The sequence below is a fragment of the Lithobates pipiens genome, unplaced genomic scaffold (assembly GCF_037356315.1).
Source record: "Lithobates pipiens isolate NorthernLeopardFrog02 unplaced genomic scaffold, aLitPip1_a1.2 Scaffold_19, whole genome shotgun sequence".
In the NCBI taxonomy this organism is placed as follows: domain Eukaryota; kingdom Metazoa; phylum Chordata; class Amphibia; order Anura; family Ranidae; genus Lithobates; species Lithobates pipiens.
In genome coordinates this window covers 536506853-536526778 of record NW_027507764.1, presented here as the reverse complement: position 1 = coordinate 536526778, position 19926 = coordinate 536506853, and the positions used below count along the sequence as shown (strand labels likewise).

The 19926-nt window shown below is 43.6% G+C and overlaps 1 protein-coding gene across 1 annotated transcript in view; it reads right to left on the bottom strand.

The window, feature by feature from the left end:
- Window positions 1-19926, bottom strand: part of PKHD1L1 (PKHD1 like 1) — a 309471-nt gene that overhangs the window by 188573 nt on the left and 100972 nt on the right. The window contains exons 22-25 of the mRNA XM_077493225.1: window positions 19607-19737; window positions 16539-16693; window positions 6794-6954; window positions 3839-3983 (exon numbers count right to left, since the gene is read on the bottom strand). Of these exons, the coding sequence (XP_077349351.1) occupies window positions 3839-3983; window positions 6794-6954; window positions 16539-16693; window positions 19607-19737 (592 nt within the window). The remainder of the gene's footprint in view (window positions 1-3838; window positions 3984-6793; window positions 6955-16538; window positions 16694-19606; window positions 19738-19926) is intronic.

Here is a 19926-nt window from a genome sequence, read left to right as displayed (position 1 = left end):
GCTCCAGACCTAAACCCTATTGAGCATCTGTGGGGCATCCTCAACCAGAAGGGGGAGGAGCGCAATGTCTCTAACACCCACCAGCTCTGTGATGTTGTCATGGAGGAGGAGTGGAAGAGGACTCCAGTGGCAACCTGTGAAGCTCTGGTTAACTCCATGCCCAAGAGGGTTAAGGCAGTGTTGGAAAATAATGGTGGCCACACAAAATATTGACACTTTGGGCCCAATTTGGGCATTTTCACTTAGGGGTGTTCTCACATCTAAAGCCAGCGGTTTAGACATGAATGACTGTGCGTTGTGTTATTTTGCGGGAACAGCAAATTTACACTGCTATACAAGCTGTACACTCACTACTTTACATTGGAGCAAAGAGTAATTTCTTCAGTGTTGTCACATGAAAATATATAATAAAATATTTACAAAAATGTAAGGGGTACACTCACTTTTCTGAGATACTGTAGGTATACAAGGCCCAAGGTCCACATATATTTGCAAACCCCTTTTTCTAACGCAAATTGTTAGACAGTGTAATTCGTTTTTAATTTGTTTGTTTTTTTGTTTTGTTTTTTTCTTGCTAGCTAGCTTGTATATGTGCTGGGACATACATTTATGTTTTACTTGTTTAATATAATAAGTAGTATCTGCTCTGGCAGAACTTAACATGGGTGTATAGGAATGCTGTTCTTGTAAAAGCCTACTAGGATCACAAGTCATTGGAGGCCTCTCCATGTCCAGGAACAGAATATGGAAGCCTATGATTCAGTTGATGAAAGCATGTTGTGGGATGCAACATAACAGTTCAAATTTACTTAAAGTGGTTGTAAACCCTTACAAACCACTGTGACCTACAGGTAAGCCTAGATTAAGGCTTACCTGTAGGCCCAAGAAATATCTCCTAAACCTATACGGTTTAGGAGATATTTACAAAAAGACAGCCACCGCTGTCTACAGCGCAAGCGCCGTAGACAGCGGCACGCAGGCGCACTGGGCAGGCCGCAGATCGCGGCGATATGCCGCGAGTGTCGGCTCCCGTGCGCATGCGCGGGACTGATGTCATCGCTGCTCCGGCGAATCACAGCGCCGGAGCAGCAAGACCCGGAAGTCAGTCTGGGATCCATGGCAGCGGCAGACATGAAGACGGAGGACCGCTTCGGGGGCTTTGTTCTCAGGTAAGTTATTCATAATGAGCTAGTATGCTATGCATACGTGCTCATTATGCCTTTGCCTTGCAGGTTGCTTTTTTTCCCCCCATGGGTTTACAACCACTTTAACCACTTAAGCCCCGGACCAATTTGCAGCCAAAGGACCAGGCCCCTTTTTGCGATTCGGCACTGTGTCGCTTGAACTAACAATTGCGCGGTCATGCGACGTGGCTCCCAAACAAAATTGGCGTCCTTTTTTTCCCACAAATAGAGCTTTCTTTTGGTGGTATTTGATGACCTCTGTGGTTTTTACTTTTTGCTATAATAAATATCCCCCAAAAATATATAAAAAAAACATTTTTTTCCCTCAGTTTAGGCCGATACGCATTCTTCTACATATTTTTGGTGAAAAAAAACGCAATTAGCGATTATTGATTGGTTTGCGCAAGACCTCTCCTTGTTCTTCAGCTCTGTGACCCGATCGCGGGACACCAGTGGCGATCGGGTCCTCGGGCCCCGTGGCCACAGTCACGGAGCTCAGGACCGGGTCACGAGCGCGCCGGCGACGGCACGCTCGTGACCCATGGCTGGGCACTTAAAGAGCCACGTACAGGTACATGATTGTGCCCAGCCGTGCCATTCTGCCGACATATATGTGCAGGAGGCAGTCCTTAAGCGGTTAATGTTGAACTCCAGGCAGATATATAAGACACGCGCAGCTCTGTATTAAATGATACATCATAAAATGTTTTTGTTTTTGTTTCATAAATTTTTTTTAAACTCAAGCACAGTGCCTTGAAAAAATAATACCCCTTCATTTTTTTTTTTTTTTACATTTTGTCATGCTACAACCAAAAATGTAAATGTATTTTATTGGGATTTTATGTGATAGACCAACACAAAGTGGCACATAATTGTGAAGTGGAAGGAAAATGATAAATGCTTTTAAATTTTTTTTACAAATAAATATCTGAACAGTGCGGTGTGCATTTGCATTCCGCCCCCTTTACTCTGATGCCCCCAACTAAAATCTAGTGGAACCAATTGCCTTCAGAAGTCACCTTATTAGTAAATAGCGTCCACCTGTGTGTAATTTAATCTCAGTATAAATACAGCTGTTCTGTAAAGCCCTCTGAGGTTTGTTAGCGAATCTTCGTGAACAAACACCATCATGATGGCCAAGGAACACACCAGACAGGTCAGGGATAAAGTTGTGAAGAAGTTAAGTGTTTCTAAAGGTAAAAATATTTTTTACTTTAATGCATTGTTTGCATTAAGGTAAAAAACGTTTTCAGTTTCTCTGTGCCCCCCTTCCCTTGTGTGAATAGTAAGAGAAGGGAGAAGAGATCAGTGCTGTGCACAGCTGCATCTGTTCTCCCCTCTTTTCCTCTTTACACAGCATTTAAGCAGGAGCCATTGGCTCTTGCTGCTGTCAATTAGATGCAGTGAAGAGGAAGGCCTTAGTCCTGCTTTGTAAGTCTATGGGGCCCGGCTCCATAGACACACAGGTCGGGAGTGCGCATACTACACTCTCCCCATAGCCAGCGGCTGGCTATGTTAGTCCCAAGAACAAGAGCAGGAGCCAAGATCGCCGCCGGGGACTGCAGAAGAGGAGGATCGCGGGAACTCTGTGGAATACCACTGCACAGAGCAGGTAAGTATAACATGTTTGTTATTTGAATTTATTTTTAAAATTGACTTTAGTAACACTTTAAGCAAAATGCTCATCGCTCAAAAAAGTACATGAGCTTCTTTTTTGGCAGAATACAAGCTTTTACTGCTTTTCATTGGTCACTTGTCAACTCAAAATGCTTGTACAAAAACACTGCAAAAACATCAGAAAAAAAAATGCCAGAAAAACGCCTGTAAAAATAGCAACGCCTAGATGTGAACAGAGCGAGGAGACAATCAGTTGTGCTGCAGTGCTGATAGGAGGAGAGACCAAAGTAACAGAGAGCTGTGTGATCTAGTCAAAGTCTGGGGTAGGGACATAACCTATTAGTATTACCATAGGCATGCGCAGGGGGTGTGTCATGTGTGCCTGGGTACACCCTAATCACTGCGTGTGGTGCAGATTCCCTCTACTGCCTAGGCTTTCCCCCATGTTTCCTCCCCTTCTCTGTGGTGCTACTGACTTCCCACCTCTCCTCTCCCCTGGCTGCTGCAGGGGATGTTTCAGGATGGACAGCGGGGAAAGGTGATAGAAAATATGTAGTTTACCGGCCCCTTCCTTTTCTAAATGAACACAGTGAACACGCTCGCTCCCTGTGTTAATTCATAACTGAAGCATAGTAAATTGTATTTACTATGCTTTAGTTTGTGAATGAACAGGAAGCCGTTCAGCACAGAGCACTGTCCATTCTCTCACTGCCCCGTGCAGCTGAGGATTCAGAGAAAGGCATGTGTGTTTGAGCTTTGGGGTGCAACACTAACGCAATAGGCTACACACACCTATGAGTATTACTTAACTGCAGAAGTGAAAGCTCAGGTGAGAGAGCTGTGTAAATATTAGGACTGAATGGACAGAATGGCAGGTAAAACAGACAACTTAGATGTACAGTATTTCATTGGTGCATTTAGTAGTTTGCCTGGAGTTCAGGAGGAGGAACAAACATTTATAATACTGGAGTTTCAGAAAAGCCCAATTCATTATTTTATCTAGAATAATGAACATGAGCAAAAGTGACAGTACCTACCTGTAACCTCCTTCCCATAGCCCAGTATGCTGAATGTTCCTCCAATAGGTGGAGAAGCTGTTTGAGTTCTGTTGATTCTTATTGATGTCCCTTCAGTCCAGCTCGATGCTTGATAGATGGCTGAATCAGGGCTGTTCTGAATGCCCTATTATTATGTGAGATTGAAGAACAGAGATGAATTGTTATTCTGTTTTTTTTTTTTTTTTTTACTTTTATTGACATACCATCTTTTGATACTAAACATATATCCATATGACTCTAAAGACATGCTTGTAGGCTATTTGGATCCTGTCTAAATTGCCCCTAGTATGTGTATGTATGAATGTGAGTTAGGGACTTTAGATTGTAAGCTCCTTGAGGGCAGGGACTGATGTGAATGTACAACATATGTATGTAAAGCACTGCATAAATTGACGCTATATAAGTACCCGTAGTAAATAAAATAAAGTAAATACATGAATGGATGAATATATATATATATATATATATATATATATATATATATATATATATATATATATGCTATCTTGTCAAAAGTATTGGGACACCTGGCCACACACATGAACTTTAATAACATCCCAGTCTTAGTCCGGTTCAATATTGTGTTAGTACCGGACAGGGGACAAAGGATTACATGACATTTGTTAACCCTTTTAAAAATAGATAAGTTAAAAAGCAGATTTAAAAAAGCATTTTTTTTTTTAATTCTGCTTTTTAACTTATCTCTTTTTAAAAGGGTTAACAAATGTCATGCAATCCCTTGTCCCCTGTCCGGTGCAATTTGTCACTTCATGGTGTTGATCCGGTCATTGAGCCATTGCCTGGTGTGCCGCTAATCACTGTGAACTCATTATGCTGGCCACTCCCCCCTCCCTCCCCTGTACACTTTATATTGCAGCTCTTTAGTCCCATACAGTAGTTTTTGAAAAAGGAGCGCAGCTGCCGTGTCATCTGCAGCATGAAACGTGTCGTTTTCCCTTGTTTTAAGTGTTCTCCACTGCAGCCGGCTTGTTACCATCAGCGGTGTTACCGAGCAAGGCCTCTCTCCTCGCAGGATTGGATTGACGTACTGATGACACCAAATATTCCCCCATGCTGGAACCTGGTCATGCCTATTTTTGACTTCACAAATGTGAGTTTCCTGTACTAAGTGTCATTAAAGAGGAAGTAAACCCTGATGAGTTTACTTCCTCTTTCATTCCCTGCAAAGGCAAAGCATAATGGACTACTATGCATCGCATAGTAGCCCATTATGTGTCACTTACCTGACACAGGAGCCAGTGAAGTCACCGCTGTCCCCTGTGGTCCGGCGCATCCATCTTCTTGGTGGGTCTCGCTGCTCCGCCGCTGTCATTCGGCGAAGCCGCTATGACGTCACTCCCGTGCATGCGCACAGGAGCCGCCACGCGCGGCATATCGCCGCTGCCTGTCTTTCGGCAAATATCTCCTAAACCGTGTTTAGGAGAGCAGAGCAGCCCTGATTCTTCTCTTCTGAGGTCCCCCACCAGCGGTGAGTGCCCCCATAGGAAGCCACTTTCTATGGGGGCACTCATGTGGGCTCACTCTTGAGCCACCTAGTCTGCATCTATTGACATAGACAGTGTAGAACGGTCCCGCTACCTGCTTCCTCATCACAGAATTTGATTGACAGCAGCAGGAGCCAATGGTTTCCACTACTATCAATGGGCTTAGGTTTGTAAAAAGGAGGGCTGGGGTGGATTCTGTGACACAGAAGGAGTTTTTACCTTAATGCATAGAATTCAATAAGGTAAAACAAAAAAACTTTAGGCTTTAGAACCACTTAAACATCAGGATAAACAGCCCTACAGATTCCTCTTACACAATAATCAAAGCACTTTTAAATGGGAATTTTTTATTGTGACAAATACAAATGTATATCTGGACTGATCCCTTAGGCTTGGTGCAACCATCCTTTTCATTTTATACAAGCTGACTCTCCCAAGGACCCCGTTGGGGCCCCTAAAGGAAATATAGAGCTGCCCCACTAGAGCAACCATCTGACTTACCTAAAAGCTCCAGAAAGCATGGAGTTTCGTTCTGGAGACAAAAAAATAATAATACCTTCACAGTGGTTTTGTATCTTCCTTACTCTTTCTGAAGTTTCACTCTGTCCAGTCCTATCTTAATTTGTTGATGGCCCGAACAGCAGTGATTCCCAACCTCCATTTTTAAGTACTACCAACAGATCATAAATACCAAGCCATTATGCCCCATACACACGGTCGGAAATTCCGACAGAAAAAGTCCGATCGGATTATGTTATCGGAAAATCTGATCGTGTGTGGGCTCTATTGGACTTTTTCTGTTGGAATTTCTGACTGAAAAAGTTTCAGAGCTGGATTTAAAATTTTCCGACAACAAAATCCGATCTGACTTTTTCCGATCGTGTATAAAGAATTCTGACACACAAAGTGCCACGCATGCTCAGAAAAAAATTGGAGACGAAAGCTATTGACTACTGGCCTCTACGTAGTCCCGACGTACGTTATGAACGTCACCTCATTTCGAACGATCGGATTTTCCGAAAACTTTGTGCAACCGTGTGTATGTAAGACTAGTTTCGGCCAAAATCCGTCAGAAAAAATCTGACGGATTTTGTGGTTCGGAATGTCCGACCGTGTGTATGGGGCATTACTGTTATCTGTTGAGGGCACCTGAGGACTGAGGTATAGAATACAGTCTCTTGTGATCCTCTTGTGGTTTGCCCACCCAAAACAACGTTTAAATGAGACACCATAATTTACTGCAGCCCACACAGAATCTGCCTTAGACCCTACAATGGCACTTTGGCACCAGTCGGACTGACATAAAAACATAGTAATATGAGGTGCTGGGTGGCCACATGGCATTATTTATGGATCAAACCTATCTCAAAAGATAAATATATATTTTTGTTTCTTTTTCTTATGAACAAGAGCTCTTTCTCAAACATACCTCAGTAAATCTTACAGCAAAAAGCGGAAAATTGTACCCGCAGTTGTATGGTGTTATGGTGATGGTATGCTGGGTTACAGATGTACTAAACGTGCTGGTCACATCAATGTTACTAATCACAATTCCACTTTCAGATAAGGCCGGTCTTCTTCGCCTGTAAACTGAGTCAAACACAGGAGAAAAATAGATAAACAGCATAGTTATGGTATAAGAGTACGTTTAAAGAAACCTGTCTTGAGAAACATAGGTTTTGGGTGCAATTGTCCATTTTTACAGTGTGCAGCCACTCCTGTTGCAATTGTTATAATATAAAATAAATAAATAAAAATAAAAACAGAGAGGTGGGACACTCCCTTGATAGGGACTTATACTAAAACACTCAAAAGGGACCCCTACTAAAACACAAAAAATTTGTCAAGAGCAGTTTACTTATCACCAGCAGGGCCGTCTTTAAGGCAGGGCAAAAGGGGCAGATGCCCTGGGCCCTGTCATTGCTGTGGGACTCAAAGCAGCTGCCTCATACTTGCCAGCTATCCCAGTTTACATGCCCTTGTTCCTTGAAGTTTTAATCCTGTGCTGTGTCCCGATATCTCAGTGTGAAGTGCTGCTACTACTGCTACCCAGCTCTGCCCTATTGTTGTGTACAGATGACTCACCTGCAGACCTGTGTTTACATGTAAATACTGGCATTCATATGTAAATAGCAGTGACATGCATATGTAAATAGCTGAGGAAAACTGCATTGATATGTAAATAAAGGCAGCATTCATAGGTATATCATGCCCCCCTGCAGTGAGGAGAAGATGTGCTGTAACCTATAGCAACCAGTGAGCAGTATTACTGTACAGCAATCTCTAGCAGCCAATTAACAAGCAGAACTGTGCTGTAACCTCTAGCAACTAATTAGTGAGCCTTAAGCAGTGCTGTAACCTCTAGCAACCAGTCAGTAAGCAGTAATGATATGCTGTACCTCTGGCAACCAATCGCAATCGCTGCCTGATCTGATACGGTAAACTGATTTTAAGTCTAGCTGTTATTTATTGTATGTCTCAGAGAAGGTGGAGAGCGAAATTGCATGGGGGGAGGGGGGCCCTAAGAATTTTTTTTGCCCAGGGTCCAATCAATATTAAAGACGGCCCTGATCACCAGTCCCCTCAGTAATATCCAGAATACATTGAGTCCCCTTTGAAAGGAACGCTAGCCACCTATGACTTAACTGGGTTTTATACAGTGTAGTTATGTGTGGCAATTTTATGTACTCCTATCTCTATATTAATTATATTCTCTTTGTCAAAATGTTTAACCTTATACAGTTAAAGTTAATGTATTCTTTTATGTTCAGATTTGATAAAACGTGTACAACAAAGGGAAGGGGTAAGGGAAAGTCCACAAAGGGAAGGGGAAATGGTGAGGAACACCGAGGCTTTGTGACACCCAGATATTTTAAATAAAACAAAAATTTATTGAAAAAGCTAAAATGTCACCTATATCAGAGTAGAAGGCATCACTGAACATCAAAAATACAAATAACACTAACCACTTGCCGACCAGCCACAGTCATTAAACTACGGAAGGCGTCGCGATCCCACAAATCGCTGTAACTGGGGAACTCGCTTTTGTGGGCACTCCCGTTGACCAGCGGGTGGGGAGCCAATCAGCGGGACGGCAGACTTGATGTCCGCCGGCCACCCGCGATGATTCCCCGCAGTGGCAGAACAGGGATCTGCCTGTGTAAACAAGGCAGATCTCCGTTCTGACAGGGGAAATCATACAGATCCTGTCTATCTGCTAAGCAGGAAGATGGATATGTGTGTTTCCTCATCACACCGTCCCATATACAGTTAGAAAACACCTGCAGGGAACATGTTTAGCCCTTTGATCGCCCCTGATGTTAGCCCCTTCCCTGCCAGTGTCATTAGTACAATAACAGTGCATATTTTTAGCACTGATTACTGTAACAATGTCACTGGTTCCCGAAAAAAGTGTTAAAAATGTCAGTTAGGTGTCCGATCTGTCCGCCGCAATGTCGCAGTCCCGCTAAAAATCACTGATCGCCTCCATTACTAGTAAAAAATAAAATAATAAAAATGCCATAAATCTATCCCCTATTTTGTAGACGCGATAACCTTTGCGCAAACCAATCAATATACGCTTATTGCGATTATTTTTACCAAAAATATGTTGCAGAATACATATCGCCTAAACTAATGAATACATTTTTTTTTTGATTTTTTTTGGAAATATTTTATAGCAGAAAGTTAAACGTTTTTTATTTTTTTCAAAATTGTCACTTTTTTTTTGTTTATAGCGCAAAAAATAAAAACCCCAGAGGTGATCGAATACCACCAAAAAAAGCTCTATTTGTTCGAAAAAGGGACATCAGCTATTTGGGTACAGCGTCGCGTGACTGTGCAATTGTCAGTTAAAGCGACGCAGTGCCGTATCGCAAAAAATGGCCTAGTCAGGAAGTGGGTAAATCCTTCCAGGGCTGAAGCGGTTAAACATGTACAAAGTAATACAATACAGTGAATCCAAATAGATATTCTATTATGCATTTTACCAAGCGGTCCCAGCGCATTTCCACCAGTATGGCCTTCTTCAGGGATTACCCTTGGATAGCACAATGGAGGATTCTATAGCTGATAAAATGTACACACTGCAAATTGATTGGTGATGCCGGAGATCATCCAGAGTGAAGATGGAGCATAGCAAGATCTCAAGATGGAAGAAAAACACTAGCAGCCCATGTTTCCCAGACACAAGGGATAACAGCCAGAAAGTAAAAGCAGTATACCTTCATGGAAAAGTGGGGTGGTAACAACATGACTCAACAAACGGTAGTAGAGGGTCACAACAAATGATTTTATTTCGAAAATGTAAAAGACATCTGTGGGCCGAAGTCCAATGTCAAAACGACAAATCAGTGTGCTAATAGGTTGATGCTGGCTGTTGGTGTGTTGCTGCAAGCGGGGACTTTCAGTTAAATCTAAGAACTGCTGTAACCATAACAGTTCTGTATGTTTTTAATAGGGCTGGATAGTCTTAAAATGCCCATTAGGTCTTTTCTACTGTCCCAGAGCTCAGTAAGAAGATCTTCCTCTGCCTCACCAATGCTGTAATAGACTGTAACTTTGGATACAAGGTTGAGATACTTGCTGTCATTTGCCACAGCATGATTCAGGCCAACACCATTCCCTCTTACATATTCTAGGAATATACATAAATATAGAGTTTGGTGATAACAAGTTTCACAGTTGACCGGACTTTTCAACGGACTAGGTCCGACGGTCTTCCCGACTGACTTTTGGCGGAGTTCCGACAGACTTTCCAAATGAACGGACTTGGCCACACACAATCACACCAAAGTCCGCCGGATTCTAACGTGATGACGTACGACTGGACTAGAATAAGGAAGTTCATAGCCAGTAGACAATAGCTGCCCTTGCGTCGGTTTTTGTCCGTCAGACTAGCATACACACGAATGGATTTCTGGATAGAAACTGGGTCCGGCGGAGTTGAAACATGTTCTATTTCTAAAGTCCATCAGATTTTTGGACAACAAAGGTCCGATGGAGCCCACACACGATCGATTTGTCCGATGGATTTGTTCCGTCTGACCTTTGCTGCGAAAATTGCGGTCGTGAATAATGCCCACATTTTCCAGGACAGCAGGAAAGACCCAGTGGTGAGTCTTAACTAGGGATGCACCAAAATTTCGGCCATCGAAACATATCGGCCGAAAATGGCCCTTTCGGCAAAAAGCCGAAAGAGAATTTTCACCCCTACTGGTGCCGAAAATGGGCCTGCTGGGCTTGGCTCTGCCCCCGGTGCCGCCCATCACGGGGGTGTCATTCTGTCTTTAGTTCTCCTCCTCCCCTCCCTCCTCACCCATGCTGCAGTCAGCCTGTGGGGTCTTGCTGTAAATTCCCCCTTACCACAGCGGTGGCTGCATATGTCTCCTCAGCCGATGTGTAAATCAGCTGTGCAGGAGCTGGGCACGCTGTTTACTGTGAAAGTGAAAGAAAAGGAGAGGTGTCTAGCATAGGGTTGCCACCTGTCCGGGATTCACCCGGACAGTACGGGTTTTGAATAATTTTGAACCATGTGTCCGGTTTTCAGTTTGCCTGGAACCCGGACAGATGATTCACTTAGATTGGACAGTGGCAGCGCTGGGGATCGGGGAAGGAGCAGAAGAACTAGTGCTAATCGGACAGCAGCTGGGGGCAGAGAAAGGAACATAACTAACTAATCCTTAACTGGCAGCAGTGCAGTAAAACTCCCGACAATTAAACCAAAGTCCCGGTCCCCTTATCTATATCAATCCGCCGGGGGATGTAATTGCAGTGAACCGCAGCACAATGATTATTCCGCCGGGACTATTTCATCATTTTCGGGCTTGCTGTGGCTTCCAGGAATTTCTTGCTCCGGGGGATTGATAGAGAAGTGAAGGAGGTCTGGAGCACAGTATAAGGATTACTGCTGCCAGATAAGGATTAACTCCTTCTGTTCCTCCCCTGATCAAAATGCTTGTGGCTGATAAAAGGTACCCTATTCACATGCTGCTCTTTTTAATCATTTTGGTAAGACAGAAAACTCTGAGTTGAGATGATCAGTTGATGGACTAGGGTAGGTAGTTCAGGTAGGGTAGGCAGACATTCATTGTTTTAGGACATGCAAAATATTTAGAAGCGTTCTTGCAATAATCAGGAGGTTTATGCACTGAAAACCAAATAGCACAGGCAATTGAATTCAGCAAATACTGTTGTTTTGTTTCCAGAAATATTCAGGCATGCTGGCCAGTATATGAACAGTCCATTCAGAAACAGAACCATATGGCTCAGGACTGGAACTTACTGCTTTGTAATTGTGACTTCAGGGCTATCAAGGGCCAAGAGCAATAATAACTGTGTATTTGTATCCCAGCAGACATTTGTGTCAAGAGTCCATATTATACGGATACTGTATGTTCTTTATATTGTACATTCACAACAGTCCCTGTTCTCAAGGAACTTCTAAAGTTACAATCTAAAGCTGGCTGTACATGGATCGATATTCAATCCATTTATGGGCAGGCTGATTGTACCAAAGTAGATTCATTGATAGACTTGGGTACAACCAGCCTGTCAGATTTTTTACATTAACCGCTAGCAGTAATCATTCTGCTGGCCAGTAAGGCCCCCCTGCCACCCCACTGACAGAACACAATAGTGCTGCGGGAGGCATTACCCCATCAACGCTGACTGTGATGATGGGGGATTCAAGTGATTTTCTTTCCTTCCGCCCAAGAAAATCGAAACCATTTGCTTAAACACCCTACCTCACATGTATTCACATACATACTACAGCCAATTTAAAGTGGAGCTCCACCCAAATTCTACTTTAAGGTCTCCCCGACTCCTTTTTGTGAAATGGAGCTTTTGGGTAGGAGGGGGGAGAGGGTACTCGATTTTGACAGGTACCCATCCCCACTTCTGTTCCAACCACCTAGGCGATGGGAAGTGGAAGTTCTCCCCCCCCCCCCTCCCTCCTGAAAGTGGAGTTACACCCAAAAGTGGAACTTCCACTTTAACTGCAACTGCTGACTTTTAATAAACTTACCAATGAGTGAAACTCCACTTGAAGTCTTCTGGGACACATGACAGGTCCCAGAAGACTGTGAGACCAGCCAGAATGTGCAGCACCGCTTACACATGAACAGTGGGCACCCAGCTGTGAAGCGGCAAGCTGTCAAGGCCGGGTGCCCATAGCAAAGGTGCTGACGAGAGGGGACGCAGGGAGAAAAGAGCTGGGGTGAGCACACCGCTAGATCGTGGGACAGGCGAGTGGCTCTTTATTAACAGTCAGCAGCTATAGTTTTTGCAGCTGCTGACTTTTACTTTTCACTTACGAGACTGGAGCTCCGGTGCAAAGTGCACAGTCTATTTGCCTTTAGTAATTCAACCCCTTAGGGTCATATTTACATGGTTGCATTTTAGTGTGCTGTGGTTCCCAATGTCCAACCTGGTGTTTGGAAAATGCAGCATGTCTGTTTTTTTTCCTGCTCTTAGTGTGATAACAGTAGGGTTCCCACCTGTCCGGTATTCACCTGGACAGTCTGTGTTTTGAATAATATGTCCAGGTTTCAGACTGTCTGAAGCCCGGGAACATTATTCATATGGGACTGCAACCCCCCCCCCCCCCATCCAATTTAGGTGTGTCTGGGCACATCCTATTCACCCAGTGTGGTGCAGAGTCCCCTTGTTGCCTGGGTTGCACACGCCTATACTCCCCATTAACCAAGTACCACAACCACCCAGTGTATAGGCCCCCACCCTCCCTTCTCTGTTCTGTTCCCCTGAGCAAGTGAGTACAGGTATACCCCACTTCCCACTTTTAAGTACACAATGGGGTTTATTTACTAAAGCTTGAAAGTGCAAAATCAGACTCACTTCTGCATAGAAACCAATGAGCTTCCAGGTTTTATTACCAAAGTGTAATTGAAGAAGCTGGGGTTAGAAGCTCATTGGTTTCTATGCAGAAGTGAGTCTGATTTTGCACTTTCAAGCTTTAGTAAATAAACCCCATTGTGTACTTAAAAGTGGGGTATGCCTGTATACTAAGGTAAGGGGGACTCAGATGTAAGGGGGAGCTTAGGGAAACCTGATTTAATGGGGAATGGGGAAATCTGGGAATTCTGATGTAAATGGGGGCTTTGGTAAGCAGAAACCCTTACATCAGAGTTTCATTTTATACCACAGTCCATAGTGTTCCCCCGTAAAAAATAAATAAAAAAAATTGCTGTGTGGCGCTAAAGTGTTCGGGTTTGGCTTGAAGAAAAGGTGGCAACCCTAGTCTAGCAGCGTGTGCTGTGCTCTCTGCCTCCCCCTAGAGTGCAGTACCCAGCATGGAGATTAATGTACAGAGCTGCAGCTGCCATATTTGTATGCCTGTGTGTGTGTGTTCTATGTGTGCATGTTTATATGTGTGTGTGTGTGTTATATGTGTGCATGTTTATATGTATGTGTATGTATGTTAAGTGTGTATGTTTATATGTGTGTGTGCGCATGTATGTGTTATATGTGTGTTTTATGTGCGCATGTTTATATGTGTGTATGTTTATATATGTGTGTGTGTGCGTTTTTATATGTGTATGTTTATATGCACTGGTGAGGCACAGGCAGGCTACATGATGGGCACTGGTAGGCTACTGGGCACAGTGAGGCTGCATTGATCTCCTGTAGCATGTCTGCAGTCTCTGACCAGCTCCTGTACCATGCCTGCATTCTTTGACCAGCTCCTGTACCATGCCTGCAGTCTCTGATCAGCTCCTGTACCATGCCTGCAGTCTCTGATCAGCTCCTGTACCATGCCCGCAGTCTCTGATCAGCTCCTGTACCATGTCTGCAGTCTCTGACCATCTCCTGTAGTATGCCTGCAGTCTCTGACCATCTCCTGTAGTATGCCTGCAGTCTCTGGCCATCTCCTGTAGCATGCCTGCAGTCTCTGGCCATCTCCTGTACCATGCCTGCAGTCTCTGATCAGCTCCTGTACCATGCCTGCAGTCTCTGATCAGCTCCTGTACCATGCCTGCAGTCTCTGACCAGCTACTGTACCATGCCTGCAGTCTCTGACCAGTTCCTGTACCATGCCTGCAGTCTCTGACCATCTCCTGTACCATGCCTGCAGTCTCTGGCCATCTCCTGTAGCATGCCTACAGTCTCTGACCATCTCCTGTAGCATGCCTGCAGTCTCTGACCATCTCCTGTAGCATGTCCCCAGTCTCTGACCATCTCCTGTAGCATGTCCCCAGTCTCTGACCATCTCCTGTATAAAAATATTTTTTTTAAATAGTCAATTTCGGTATCGGTGCTGCTTCGGTTTCGGTTTTCAGGATCAAGGAAGATTTATTTTCACTATTGGTTTCGGCACCAAAAAACCCATTCGGTGCATCCCTAGTTAACCCTTCTGTCCACCACCCAAAGAGAAATCAATTTTTGGTGGCGTTGCTCTGATATATACTCCAAGGAAGTTAGAATAAATAAAGTATGTTGATTTGTATACAGTGGTGTGAAAAAGTGTTTGCCCCCTTCCTCATTTCCTGTTCCTTTGCATGTTTGTCACACTTAAGTGTTTCGGAACATCAAACCAATTTAAACAATAGTCAAGGACAACACAAGTAAACACAAAATGCAATTTGTAAATGAAGGTGTTTATTATTAAAGGTGAAAAAAAATCCAAACCATCATGGCCCTGTGCGAAAAAGTGATTGCCCCCCTTGTTAAAACATACTATAACTGTGGTTGTCCACACCTGAGTTCAATTTCTCTAGCCACACCCAGGCCTGATTATTGCCACACCTGTTCACAATCAAGGCATCACTTAAATAGGAGCTGCTTGACACAGTAAGGTCCACCAGAAGATCCTTAAAAGCTACACATCATGCCGAGACCCAAAGAAATTCAGGAACAATTGAGAAAGAAAGTAATTGAGATCTATCAGTCTGGAAAGGGTTAAAAAAGCCATTTCCAAAGCTTTGGGAATCCAGCGAACCACAGTGAGAGCCATTATCCACAAATGGCGAAGACATGGAACAGTGGTGAACCTTCCCAGGAGTGGCCGGCCGCCCAAAATCACCCCAAGAGCACAGCGACGACTCATCCAAGAGGTCACAAAAGACCCCACAACAACGTCCAAGGAACTGCAGGCCTCACTTGCCTCAGTTAAGGTCAGCGTTCATGCCTCCACCATCAGGAAAAGACTGGGCAAAAATGGCCTGCATGGCAGAGTTCCAAGGAGAAAACCACTGCTGAGCAAAAAGAACATCAAAGCTCGTCTCAATTTCTCCACAACACATCTTGATGATCCCCAAGACTTTTGGGACAACATTCTGTGGACCGATGAGACAAAAGTGGAACTCTTTGGAAGGTGTGTGTCCAAGTATATCTGGCGTAGAAGGAACACTGCATTTCATAAAAAGAACATTATACCAACAGTAAAATATGGTGGTGGTAGTGTGATGGTCTGGGGCTGTTTTGCTGCTTCAGGACCTGGAAGACTTGCCGTGATAAAAGGAACTATTAATTCTGCTGTCTACCAAGAGATCCTGAAGGAGAATGTCCGACCATCTGTTTGTGTACTCAAGCTGAAACGAACTTGGGTTCTGCAGCAGGACAATGATCCTAAACACACCAGCAAGTCCACCACCGAATGGCTGAAGAAAAACTAAATGAAGACTTTGGAGTGGCCTAGCCAAAGTCCTGACCTGAATCCTATTGAGATGTTGTGGTATGACCTTAAAAAGGCCGTTCATGCTCGAAAACCCTCGTATGTAACTGAATTAGGACAATTCTGCAAAGATGAGTGGGCCAAAATTCCTCCAGGACGCTGTAAAAGCAGTTGTTGCTGCTAAGGGTGGCCCAACCAGTTATTAGGTTTAGGGGGCAATCACTTTTTCACACAGGGCCATGATGGTTTGGATTTTTTTTCACCTTTAATAATAAACACCTTCATTTACAAATTGCATTTTGTGTTTACTTGTGTTGTCCTTGACTATTGTTTAAATTGGTTTGATGTTCCGAAACACTTAAGTGTGACAAACATGCAAAAGAACAGGAAATGAGGAAGGGGGCAAACACTTTTTCACACCACTGTACACTAATTGTTGATTTGTTTATTACATTTTTTTTGTCAGAAACAATAGAACTTTGCTTTGAAATTTATGTTTATGAAATCACCTAAACTACACAGAAATAGGAAAGGATTTTACCAGAGACGTCATTTGCTGTCACCTCTTCTCCAATGTACAAGACATCAACATAAAAATCTTGGTTTGTCATTAAGTGGATATTAAGCAGGTTGAAGTTTTTTCCAGAGTACTTTGATTCTATAAGTTCCAACAAGTTGATGCACGTGTATGTCCAGCTGAAAAAAAGAGGGCATTTTCATCACATTTCCAAAGGAACAAAGTCAGATCATTCAAAGGAAAGAATGTATCTGCGTGTTTTTATGTGTCCAACCTGCTTATCCCATGGATTATAAAAAATGTTGTACCAGTATACTTCAATCTTATAGTTTTGTTAAATTCTGTAACTGATATGTGTAAAAATACCACAAATATTAGATTTATTTATTTGTTTGTTTATTTTAGAAATTCTGTTTACTGAAAGATGTCCAGCTTACAATTTCAAAGTAATGGTTGAATGCACAATCTGCATAAGGTATACACTACAAGAAAACACAAAATAACCCAAATAAATTATACATACACTATATTGACAAATGTATTGGGATGCCTGCCTATACACGCACATTATTTTTAATGGCATTCCGTAGGGTTCAATATTGAGTTGGCTGACCCAGGCACTGATGTTGTGATGTGCACAAAGCAAGGTCCATAAAGACAAGGCTGAGTAAGTTTGAGGTGAAGGAACTTGACTGGCCTGAACAGAGTCCTGACCTCAACATGATAGAACACCTCTGGGATGGCTTAGAGATGAGACTGTGAGCCAGCATCAGTGCCTGACCTCACAAATGCACTTCTGGAGGAATGGTCAAACATTCCCATAGACACACTCCTAAACCTTGTGGACAGCCTTTCTAGAAGAGTTGAAGCTGTTATAGCTGCAAAGGGTGGGCCAACTCAATATTGAACCCTACGGACCAAGACTGGGATGCCATTAAAGTTCACGTGTGTGTATTGTATCACGTGCGTGTCACAATAATTTTGACAATTTAGTGTATAATATACAGTATATATGTATATATATATATGTATATATGTATATGTATATGTATATATATATATGTATATATGTATGTAGATATAGATATATTGTAAAGTCTCAGCTTTTTTCACCTTAATACATTCTATGCATTAAGGTGAAAAACCTTCTGTGCTGCTGCTGCTCCCTAAAACCACCTTTTTACTTACCTGAACCCGATCTTTCCAGCCAGTGGCGAAGCTAGACATTCCTTCACCCGGGGGAAAAAGACTCAGTTCCGCACCCCCTCCCCCCCCCCAGCCCATGGTGACATTAATGCAAGCAAGTAGACGGAGTCACCTAGTGGCTGGTGTCAATAGGGCAGTGCTCCGCATCAGTAGGGCAGTGGCTGGACTGTGTCAGTAGCTGGGGATAGTAATGCAGTGGACTGTGTCAGTAGCTGGTATCAGTAGGGCAATGGCTGGTATCAGTAGGGCAGTGGCTGGACTGTGTCAGTATCTGGTGACAGTAAGGCAGTGGACTGTGTCAGTAGGGCGGTGGCCGGGCTGTGTCAATATATGTTGACAGTAAGGCAGTGGACTGAGTCAGTAGGGCAGTGGCTGGACTGTGTCAGTAGGACAGTGGCTGGACTTTGTCAGTAGGGCAGTGGACTGTGTCAATAGGGCAGTGGCTGGACTGTGTCAGTAGGGCAGTGGCTGGACTATGTCAGTAGCTGGTGACACTAAGGCAATGGACTGTGTCAGTAGGGCAGTGGCTGGACTGTATCAGTAGCTGATGGTTGTAAGGCAGTGGACTGTGTCTGTAGGGCAGTGGCTGATGTCAGTAGAGCAGTGAACTGTGTCAGTAGGGCAGTGGCTGGACTGTATCAGTAGCTGATGGTTGTAAGGCAGTGGACTGTGTCTGTAGGGCAGTGGCTGACGTCAGTAGAGCAGTGGACTGTGTCAGTAGGGCAGTGGCTGGACTGTATCAGTAGCTGATGGTTGTAAGGCAGTGGACTGTGTCTGTAGGGCAGTGGCTGATGTCAGTAGAGCAGTGGACTGTGTCAGTTGGGCAGTGGCTGGACTGTGTCAGTAGCTGGTGACAATAAGGCAGTGGACTGTGTCAGTAAGGCAGTGGACTGTGTCAGCAGGGCAGTGGCTGGTGTCAGTAGGGAAGTGATTGGACTGTGTCTGTAGGACAGTGGCTGGACTGTGTCAGTAGAGCAGTGGACTGTGTCAGTAGAGTAGTGGACTGTGTCAGTAGGGCAGTGGCTGGTGTTAGTAAGGCAGTGGCTGGATTGTGTCTTTTTTTCTGATCACTGTATTAGTGTCACGAGTAACTCCAGTTAGCGTCAATCACAGATAGCATCAGATTTCCTGCCACATATTCACTAACAAATTTTAACCCTTTGATAGTCAGTAATACATACACTATATACTTACATTACTAATATAGTGTCTGAACGGATCAATATCTTTGATCAGATCAGAACTATACTAGCGTCCACAATAGTATAGTGTTCCCAAAACGTAGCGGATTAGCCTGACACCTGCCAGCACCTGCATTTACAAGCAGCCTATTTTTGTTATGGGGTGACAACTGTCTCCCAAGTGTGCTCCTGCACTGTCACCTTGTCTCAGGCATCCCTGCAGGAGACTACAAGCAGCTGTGCCAACACACACTGTTAATCTAAAAAAACTGGTCCAGAACAATGATGTGCAGCTGATGCTAGAGAGATTAAAAATAGACAGGAAGATGAAAAAAATGTAAACTATTTATGATGTGCACTTCTTCAGAAAATTAAATGTCATCCTATTAGAGTTTAGAACTACTTTCAATCTGTAAATTTAAAATGTACCATACAAACCATACTATAAGTGAAACTTGTTTTTAATATTTTGCAGTGAAGATAGTGCCTAGGAAGTCGTTATGAAATTCATATATAATTTTCTAACATGAATTAGTTACTGATATGAGCTACTCCACTTACCAAGCAAGCACCGTCAAAGGACAGGATAAGCCTACACTCTGTACCCACTGAGTTCTCACAGTACGACTGTTGTACTATTGCTTTAATCACAGTACACAAGCTGGAGTCACTGCTCCACATGCCAATAAATAAATAAAAACATACCTGTAACTCTGAGCCACGTTGTAGGTAAATTGATCATTTATGGTGGAAACTGTTCCAGGGGAGTTAATGTCTTGATATTGAAAATTCAGAACAATTTGATTTCGGAGGTTACCCTTGTAAGCAAGGCAAAGCTGAAAGTAAGACACAAAAAAACTTTTATCAGCAATCTTCTTTACTGCTCACATCAAGATACATCGTATATCTTGACCACCTGCTGCCGGTCTCGGCCAGAAACACACTGATGTGTGGGACCCCTTTTGGTGCCGATGTTTGGTTGTGGATACCTTCTAGCTTTTCCCTCTAGGGGTCTACATCTCCTT